The 10,424-nt window shown below is 36.3% G+C and overlaps 1 protein-coding gene across 1 annotated transcript in view; it reads left to right on the top strand.

The window, feature by feature from the left end:
* The first annotated feature begins 685 nt into the window (after positions 1 to 685).
* Positions 686 to 10,424, top strand: part of Neurochondrin (neurochondrin) — a 25,506-nt gene continuing 15,767 nt past the window's right edge. Inside the window, exon 1 of the mRNA XM_068387810.1 lies at positions 686 to 3,046. Coding sequence (XP_068243911.1) covers positions 746 to 3,046 — 2,301 coding nt within the window. The 5' untranslated portion in view covers positions 686 to 745. The remainder of the gene's footprint in view (positions 3,047 to 10,424) is intronic.

Below are 10,424 nucleotides of genomic sequence, written 5' to 3'. Positions count from 1 at the left end.
AATAAGATACCAATAAAGTGAAATTAGGTCTGGATACAGTATTGGGAGATTGACCACTGCAAGCACAGTATATCTTTATCTTCTCCAACCTCAGTGTTATGTAGCATTTATGAAATGTACCAATATTTTGAATGTAGAAATTCACTCCCATTATTGCCTGGAGCTTTTCATTGTCCCAAACTCTATAAGTATGTCACCTTGTACAATAGTTCATTTTTGTCGTCCTCAGAGTACAGAGTTCTTTCTGTAAGAAGTTTAGTACAATCTTAACGATTTATATCCAAAAATATTTTAAACGATTTACATCTAGGATTCTTTGAAATGATTTATAGCTAAAATTCTTTGAATTTATGCAATTGGTAATAGTGTTTATACATGATGTGTTTTTTTTTAAGAGGGATTTGTCAAATGCTTTGACATTTTAGATTTACAAATACAGTAAGTAGTGTGGGATGAGTTAGGCTGTTTTTATCTCAAAGTGTCTTAACATGTTGGAATCTTTTTTTTTTTTTTTTTTTTTTTTTTTGTTACTAGATATTTATGAAATGTTAAGACCAGACCAATTAGTGTATACTTGTTTTTCCCTTTAGTTGTTTGATGTTTAGAAATTTTTATTCTTAAAAGTTTATGCCATTGAGGTTGTACAAGACATCTTTTGCTTTATATTATGGTATAACAAAGAATTACTTTAGATGCCAAATTCATTTGATTTCAGTCATTGCAAGATAGTTAGCTAGCTGAAAATATGGCTAGCCAAGGAGATAGTAGGTCCACTACTCCTGATGCTGACCAGCCGGAGGCAGATAATGAGATGGAAACTGAAGAAGGGCAGGAGAATGACGAGGAGAATGGGGTGAAAGAGCTTCCTCCCATGCCCAGTCCCATTGAGAGGGGAGTGATGATTCTCAGAAGAGCCAAGTCAGACACAGAAAAATTTGCTGCGCTTTTGATGGTAACAAAACTGATAAAAGCTGAGGAGTTGGATGAAGCTGCAAAAGATCAGCTAATGGGTGCTATTGGGTTACCATTCCTCGCGCGGTTGCTCAGAACGAATGAGGTTCCTGAGGGCTGCCCCCCATTTATGTTCAAATCGGTTGCATTAACAGTCCTTACGTGCTTTATTTCATCCTGTTCTGGAAATCCATCTCTGTATGGGTTAATACCAGTCTTGAGTGAGATCATAGCCAAGCCAGAACTATATGATGGGGATCTTACTTTAGTAAAGGATTCATATGAATGCCTGAAGAGTATTTCACTCGAGAGGAATGGAAGAAAAGCAATAATAGACTTTGAAACTGTGGGATGCCTCGTAGATGCTTATGTTCAGGAAGGTTACAGTTATGAAGAGGCCCTTCACATTCTCCTCCTCGTTGTGCAGGAGGAGGGGGCAAGAACTTGGGAGGATGAGCCGGAGGCTTTCACAAAACTGATGGACCACTTGACCAAAGAATTTGCTTTTGACCAGGATGAGAGAAAATTCAAGATTTGTGAATACATTACAGAGCTGTTGCAGAGTCTGCCTTTCATGTCGAGTGATACGGAGCAGCCATCATGGATGACCTATTTGCACAAAGGTCTCTCAGACATAATATTGAGCAAGCTAGGACGAGAGCAGCGTGATAAAGGGCTGAGGCTGGCAGGGGCAGCATTAGAAAGCTTGGGTGTTGTTTGGGTCCTTCATACTCAGAGTGAACCAGGAAAGGAAGGCAAAGGTCGGCAGTTGTTACTAATGATGGTCCACCTAGCTTGCATAGAAGTGCGAATGAGTCTTGAAGATAAATCTTTTCATGAGGCTGTTGCCTTAGCTTCCCCTACAACAGCCTGTTACACCATTCTGGAGTTAGCCATTAATTTTCTGGTCAATGGTGCCGTCGATTTTGAGCAAAAGCAGAAACAGCAGCTTTATGCTGCCTTGAAAGGGGCTTTCACAGCTGTTTTAACTTTCTTAAAGACTGCTTCGGCTGATGAGGTATTTTTTGAAAATCATAAAAATCATTTGTTTGTTTGTGCAACTATCAGAGTTTTGGGAGCATGGTTGGCCGAAGAAACCACCGCAAACAAGGATGAAGTGTACGAGACTATTCCTTTCATCATCAAGACATGCTGGTACAACTTTGACCAAAATAATAAGAGAATGCAAGCAAAACCCAAAAAGAAGAGTCTGTCAAAACGTCAGTCTAAGGAGATCGCTAAGGAAATTTTACCTGACATATTTAGGTTCTTGCTGCCTGGCCTTTGTCACCTCACAGCGGAAGACACCCCTCGTTATATTTTACTAGAACTAGAGTTAGAAAATCTTCTTTATGAGTACTTGAACTATCATTGGAAGAGTGTTAAATCTGTATTTGGACCTCAGAGTAAAGGAGAAGAACCAGATATACCTGCAAAAAAGGTTTATTCGGCTGCCGAGGCTATGGAAACTTTGAGTAATATATTCATGAACATAGTTGTGCAAGAACCGGAACGAGTGAAGACAGATCATTTTTATTACACATTATTGAAGTTCATATTTACAAAAGTTCCGGATATACCACAAGAAGATCAGAACCTGAGACTAAGTGGAAATTTATCTGTTCTTGGTTTGATGATCTTGCGCCACCAGCATCCAAACGTGAAGAGCTCGGATTTTACGATATACCGATTTGTGCAAACTACCGTCCGTTTTCTCTGGGATGCTCACAACATAGAAGAAAGTCGGGATTATGCAACGTTGGTCGTGTCGACAAAATACGAGTTTCACTGGGGAAGCCTGATGGATTTGTGGTTCTTGGGAATGCATACACTAAGTCTTTTACTTCCAGAGATTCCGTGGCTGTGTGATTTCTTAATAGAAAGTGAATGGCCTCAGACTATCATTGTGACTTTGCTATCAGTGCGGGAGGGTGGCATGGACCCGGGCCTCAAAAGTGCGTTTGAAGATTTTCTTTGCTTGCTAGCTAAGTCGTCCAAACCAGCCTACGCTCGTTTGCAAGAGAAGGGCGTAGAGCAGGTTTGTCGTAACCATAAGATGGAAGATTTGTCCAAAGTGTTTCATTTGAAAGTTACTTGATGTCGACCCGTAGCTAAGGACTTTTTCATATAAAATTGGTCGCTATCGTACAACATTCACCTTAATAGAATAGACTGTTTTGATTTGTATTTTTTCATTCCTTTTCATTTTTCTTTGGTTCTAAGGTTGTAAGAGTGTACTTTTAATTTTTTATAAAATTGTTACCTACAGTACTATCAGATAAAAAAGTAATATGTTTGTATTAAATTAACTTCTGATCTCATCAAGGAAATTATTGTATTCCAATCATTTATTATGACGTATGAGTGCCTTAATTTTATACATCTGCAAGTAAATGTTGTGATAACCAGTCAATACTGTATTTCGTGGTTATATAGCCTTATGTAGTTTACAATCACAGCAACAAAAATGCCTTCATTTTTTTACTTGTGAATGTTTGGGCGATCAAATGTTTTTTGGTCAGTTAGCAGTTGTGCGCTTATTTTGGTTTTTGGAGTTTTTTTTGTAATAATATAACCTGATTTTTGTACTCGAAATCCCTATCATATACTCCACTTACAGTTGCAGTCAGTTTATATAATTTATTTAGTTGTTCTGTGTGGAAAATAGTCATAATCATACAATAGTCTACTGTTGTAAATCCCTCCAGGATGGATTTAGGATGATGAAAAAATAAGGTAAACCTTCTTTATTACAGCACCAGTAATCATTTCTCAGATACTTATATATTTTTTATTAAAAATTTTGTATTAGGCAATACAGTATCAGAATTGTATTTTTGCAAAAGAGAGGAAAATATGATTAACACAAAATTGATTGTCCAGGATTTCTTCCTAATCACAGTTCGTAATTGTATGGCAATGTTGAAAAGGTGTATAGCTCCCAAAAATAACTTTTGATATATGGTGTGAAAAAGGGCTAAATGACCAGCATGCCACATGCTGCCGTACATCTTATCGTCTCTGTAGGGTTGGTATGCGTGGTTATCTGTCGTAGGTGCTAGTTCTTTACTGTTCCTATGTTAGAACTCGAGTCTCACTGTGTTATAATTACTTTGGTGACCGCGGAGGTAGCAGCAGTAGGGGATTCAGCGTTATGAAGCTTCATTTGTGGTGGATAGCAGGGGAGGGTGGGCTGTAGCACCCTAGCAGTACCAGCCAAACTCTGCTGAATCCCTTGTTAGGCTGGGAGGAAGCGGAGAGAGGAAAGGTCCACTTTTGTTCTTTTGTTTAATGTTGGCTACCCCCCAAAATTGGGGGAAGTGGCTTGGTAAAAAGATAGATAGACTGTATATCTGCATAATATGACAGTAATTAAGTTTCCGTTACAAAGTATAATTCTATCTAAGGTCATGTATGGCATCCACCCGCCATCAGTCAGGGATACCACTTTTTTTCTCATCTCGCGCAACATGTGTCGGATAACATTGCCCAGTGTGTCGTATTATAAAGTACATCGCATTTTGTTTAATGTTACTTTTGGGGGCTATAGTACATGGTACAGATTTTCAGTTTTGTTTCTTTCAAATACTGACCTGTAATTTATAAATATAAGGTTGTTCTTTGGAATGTAATCAATATTGAAAATATTGTAGCTGAACATAGTGATCATGCTAATGTAAAATAGTATTGTATTACAAAATTTCTCTGAATGGTTAGAGATATATAATATTGTCCTATGATTAGGATTTTGTACAAGTGTTTTCAGGGCCCCTATTATTGTCCAATGGCCTAAGCTTGATAGTAAGTTATTAATTTCTATGTATATTTTTGTCTAATTTTCTCATGGACTGTAGTTTTATCAATCCCAAAGCATATCACTTAAATTAAGAAGAAATATTGCAATGCTATCATCTTATTATTGGAGTATTTCAATAGGAAAGAATTACTTATTACATTTTTGATGAACTGAAGATGGTGATATAAGTTTTCATTAGGCAATAGCCATAGCGTTGAACATACCAGTGCCATTAATTGATCTGTTTTATGCAGAGAGGTGTGTGGGCCAGAAGTTTGATGCTCAAACATTATCGTATTTGCTAGTACAGCCATAGAGGCGTGTTATGTGTTTATGGTCGTATAGCATTTGTACGACCATACATATTGATCTCCTCAGATGTATTTGTTGGTATTTAGTTTTGCGTATTTTTCTAAAATGTAAATTATTTACTATTTTAAAATGTTTGCTAAGGAAATGAAGGGTCATGAAGATTTATGGTACGATCATTAAAGCTTCCTTGCCATCAGGGCATGTACATATAGTATACAAAAGAGCAAGTGTGTCGGAATGATAATGAGTTTGATAAATCTGCCATTATCCGTAGTCAAGGGATTGGGAGAGATATGGAGAGTCTGCAATGTAGCAGAGGTATAAATTCTATGCTCATCTGCTTGTTAAAAAGTGAGTCCTCATGGCAACCTTTTTTATGGGTCTGTCTTGAGCTAGTATTCTTTGTTATATTTCATAACTTAGACAGCAGACCCTGTAAATTACATAAAGTATAGGAAGACAGTATATGTATTTTTATCCTTTACATGTAAAGCAATGTTAAAGGGAACAAAATACTTAAGGAGGAATATACGGAAGCAGCTATTTCACTCACAATCATGGAGGATTATGGAGAGTGAACTAACTACTGAATATTGTATAAAAGTACTGTAACCATATTCACTTAATGTCATATACAATTAGAGTTATGGAAGCTACCTTATTCACTTAACAGTTATGGCCGCTTGTGAATAAGGTTAGAAAATATTTCTTAGATATCATCTGAAAGTATTTTGTTTATTTTTATGTTCACATGTGTTGAGAAAATTGGAGAGCTATCATTTGTATATTGAATTAAAACAGCCTTATTCAGTGATTGGCAGGAATGATTAGTCAAGTGAGAAAGATTTAGATGCATGTGAGGTTGGTACATAGAAGGTCAGGGAATATGCTGCCAGGTCAAGTTGTGTTTAAAGGCAGCTGTATTCCTGTATTGTTTTCTATGTTTAGATTGTTAACCTCTGTCCACACGATCGAGCATGCCCGACTGGCAAATAGTGATACCAGTCCACAATTTTTAGTGAAAATGAGGGTTGATGACGTCAGAAGCGGGAAAACTAAAGGCAGGGATCTGGCAACACTGTATGATGCCAGATCCCTGTCTGTGGTTTTCCCGCTTCTGGCGTCATCAACCCTCATTCTTACTAACTATTGTGGTCTGGTATCACTGTTTGCCAGTCGGGCATGCACGATCGTGTGGACAGGGCTTTAGGGAGTGAGTTTTGTAGTAAGATTTTATGCATACAATGCTGTATAAGGAAGTATGAAGATCTTTTTATGCATGTCTGTTTGAAATGTGTTTTCAGTTATTCAATATTCAATATTAGAAGCAAAAATTGTCAAATACCCTTATAAACTACTGAAGTATTTACAAATGTTTTAAAAATGCATTACAGTACAAGGACGAAATAGATTTGTGTTCTAACTTGAGAGATTTTCAATGCGTTGATGGAACTGGTTCATTTTTGCTCAGTGGTAAAATATTTAGATGAAGAGAATTTTTGTGTTTGTAATTTGGCATTCAAAAGTGGGCTGTAAATTTTATTTGTATTTCTATTATGCTAAACTAAATTTCCTTTGTCCTGGATACAATGATATGATGTTTTAAGGAAATACATAGGGCGACTGATAGAGTACAGTGACTACTGTTATACTGAGTATGGTATGTCGGATTATGCATCCTTTTTCAAAGGGGTGCAGCAAAATTTGACTCTATACTACAAAAGTTCAGGACTCTTGCGCAAGGTTTGCTGTATGGATCTGGTATCAAATATCTTGTTACATATGCTATTTTGTTTTTTGTCAAAACCACACAAAATATAATGAATCATTACAGTATTTTGTGATTATATGTGCATAGTTTTTTTTCTGTATGCTCACTTATGTTTCACTTAAATTTTAACTAACATGACACATCATATCTATTAAACAGAATTTCTTCTCTTGAATGGAAAATGATAATACCCACATGCTATGTATCAAGGGGCTGATTAATTGAATCTGTGTGTACAAATAATCTATAACAAGATAAAAAAATCTGCTAACTTTGAAGCTAAACACTTATAGGATGACATTGTACCCATTGTTTCCTCTCGTTTTCTTTTGATGGTTTGGAATTACAGTGTAAAAATCAGTTTTGCCATTACATTCAACCTCATTATCATATAGAACTTGGGCTATTTTATATTATGAACAAATGTATTGTTAGTTAATCATATCTGATTTTGTATTATAATAATGGTACGTTGAGCCCCTTGAGTACTGTAATGCCGTTTATGCAGGTACAATTAAAAAGATCCACTTACTAGGATTATCACTGTTGGGTGAGATGTAGGCTGTTCTAGTTGGCCTCTATTGGGACTGCTTTGGTTATAAATAAAAAACTTCTGCTTCAAAATTTCATGTTTATTTCCGGCTTTGACGATAGGCGAGTTTCCTTACATATTTCATTTGGTAGTCTTGTCAGTATGTTTTAACCAGTTAAATGTGCATGTAGAAGCTTATTTAGCCTTGAACTTGTTGGTCTCAGCAGTAAAATTTTTCCAAAAGAACATTTGAACATGTATGTTTTCCAGAAATATCCAGGGATATCTTGTACAGTAATGTGAAAGAACTATCTTTTTGTATACATTGTACTGGCACCTGGTGGTTGAGATTTTTTTTTATTGTGTTCAGGACACTTGCGCAAGATTTGCTATATAGATCTGATGTTAAGTATCGTGTTACCTATGTACAGGTCACTTCGCTGTTAATAGGATTAGACTGGGTAAGGTCTGTTTGGGGTGCAGATATCTATGGTTATCTTAGGATACGTCCCTGATTATACACGATATCTTTGGACATTCGTTTCCGGGGGTTGGAACCCCGTGGTACTTGACGTCTCTTGTAATATCAATCGCAGAAATTTTATACTGTAGAAGTTGCCAGAAGGAATTTCCATCAGGACAACATGGCTATCTCACCCAAAAATAGATTTTTCCTACGTCAAAATCCCTTTCAGTGTGTGGGAGATCTTGTTGCTTGAGAGCAGTACACTTGAATAGGGTTTTGTTGCTTGTATGAAATGTGCTACAACCATTTTCTCTCCATAACTGAAATGTGTTCATTATTTGTTTAGCAAAATTCACATTGTACGTACTAGTGTACTGTATATTGTTTTATCCGGTGTGTGATTACTGTGTTTTTATTTTACTTTTGTATATTTTATCTTTACTATTTTTATAAAGCTTCCCTGATAATACTACAGTATCGTAGACTGAAATTCTCTGTTATATTTTCTGCAAGAATCTTGCATTTTTTGGAAATAATGTGAAATTCCATGGTTGTCATGATAATATGCTGTACTGTAGCATATGATAGTACAAATCTTGATAATAATGCCCTGGACTTCATCATTATATGTATGACAAGTGGGCCTTAATACTAAAGGGACTTTTTTTAGGCATTGAATTACAGTATACAATTACCAGGGAAAAGTAAATATGCAGAAAAATAAGGTGCTAGCTTATTGTACAGTAAATTATGATGTACAGTATACAAATAAAGTGTAAATAAAGTTTACATTTGCATACATGTCTCTATAACCTTTAAACTTGTGATTTTTTTTTTAAACAGGATTTGTTTGAAGAGCACACAATGCAGTATTGAAATCCTACTTGGAGTCTAAATATTTAGTCCTTGGTAAGGGAAAATCTGGGTCCAAATGTCTAGAGAAATTTGGTTTTTCTTTATTACATCGAAAATTAAAATCATATCTCAAAGAAATTTAATGTTAATGAAAATATGTTTGTTTTTTTTTCTTTTTTTTTTCTTTTTTTTTTTTAATAAAAGAGGGTTTCAATCTACGGTAATTGTGCATTTTATAATGTTTCCTTTTTTTTTTTTTTTTGTAATTCATGAAATGAAAAGAATATGTGCTTTCCGTGTATTCACTGAATGTATTTGATGTTAGATAATCATCAACTTATAGTATGTATTACAAAAACAGTATATTATTACATTCATAAATAGTTGGAGGGTGTTTTATCTTTGTGGTTCATGAATACACCACATGTCATAGTATACATATGCAGAGAAAGAAAATCATATTAAATATTTTTTTTTCTTTTTGTAACTAATTAAAGGGTTCTGGACACAAATCCCAACCAAGTTTAGAATGAATTGAATTTTATTCCTTGATATAGTAGAAAAAGATATCTTAAGAGATGATGGAAAAGAACTATATATAGATGGAAATTGATACTGAAAGGAAAGCTTGCGTAACTAAGTCAGAAGATTGGCGTCGTTGCCAGAACATGATCTACAACAGTGACTGAGTCTCTCTCTCTCTCTCTCTCTCTCTCTCTCTCTCTCTCTCTCTCTCTCTCTCTCTAGTTTATAGCTTACATACAGAACCATTAGGTCGCTGCCAGAACATAATCTTCTACAACAGTGACTTTGAGTCTCTCTCTCTCTCTCTCTCTCTCTCTCTCTCTCTCTCTCTCTCTCTCTCTCTCTCTCTCTCTCTTAGTTTATAGCTTACATACAGAACCATTAGGTCGCTGCCAGAACATAATCTTCTACAACAGTGACTTTGAGTCTCTCTCTCTCTCTCTCTCTCTCTCTCTCTCTCTCTCTCTCTCTCTCTCTCTCTCTCTCTCTCTCTCTCTAGTTTATAGCTTACATACAGAACCATTAGGTCGCTGCCAGAACATAATCTTCTACAACAGTGACTTTGAGTCTCTCTCTCTCTCTCTCTCTCTCTCTCTCTCTCTCTCTCTCTCTCTCTCTCTCTCTCTCTCTCTCTAGTTTATAGCTTACATACAGAACCATTAGGTCGCTGCCAGAACATAATCTTCTACAACAGTGACTTTGAGTCTCTCTCTCTCTCTCTCTCTCTCTCTCTCTCTCTCTCTCTCTCTCTCTCTCTCTCTCTCTAGTTTATAGCTTACATACAGAACCATTAGGTCGCTGCCAGAACATAATCTTCTACAACAGTGACTTTGAGTCTCTCTCTCTCTCTCTCTCTCTCTCTCTCTCTCTCTCTCTCTCTCTCTCTCTCTCTCTCTCTTAGTTTATAGCTTACATACAGAACCATTAGGTCGCTGCCAGAACATAATCTTCTACAACAGTGACTTTGAGTCTCTCTCTCTCTCTCTCTCTCTCTCTCTCTCTCTCTCTCTCTCTCTCTCTCTCTCTCTCTCTCTCTCTCTCTCTTAGTTTATAGCTTACATACAGAACCATTAGGTCGCTGCCAGAACATAATCTTCTATAATAGTGACTTTGAGTGTCTCTCTCTCTCTCTCTCTCTCTCTCTCTCTCTCTCTCTCTCTCTCTCTCTCATGACGTCGTAAGTGAAGCAGCTGTAAGGTAATCTGTTACAGTAATC

Source organism: Palaemon carinicauda, chromosome 15 (genome assembly GCF_036898095.1).
Source record: "Palaemon carinicauda isolate YSFRI2023 chromosome 15, ASM3689809v2, whole genome shotgun sequence".
Classification (NCBI taxonomy): Eukaryota; Metazoa; Arthropoda; class Malacostraca; order Decapoda; family Palaemonidae; genus Palaemon; species Palaemon carinicauda.
This window is presented reverse-complemented; position numbering and strand designations above follow the sequence as displayed.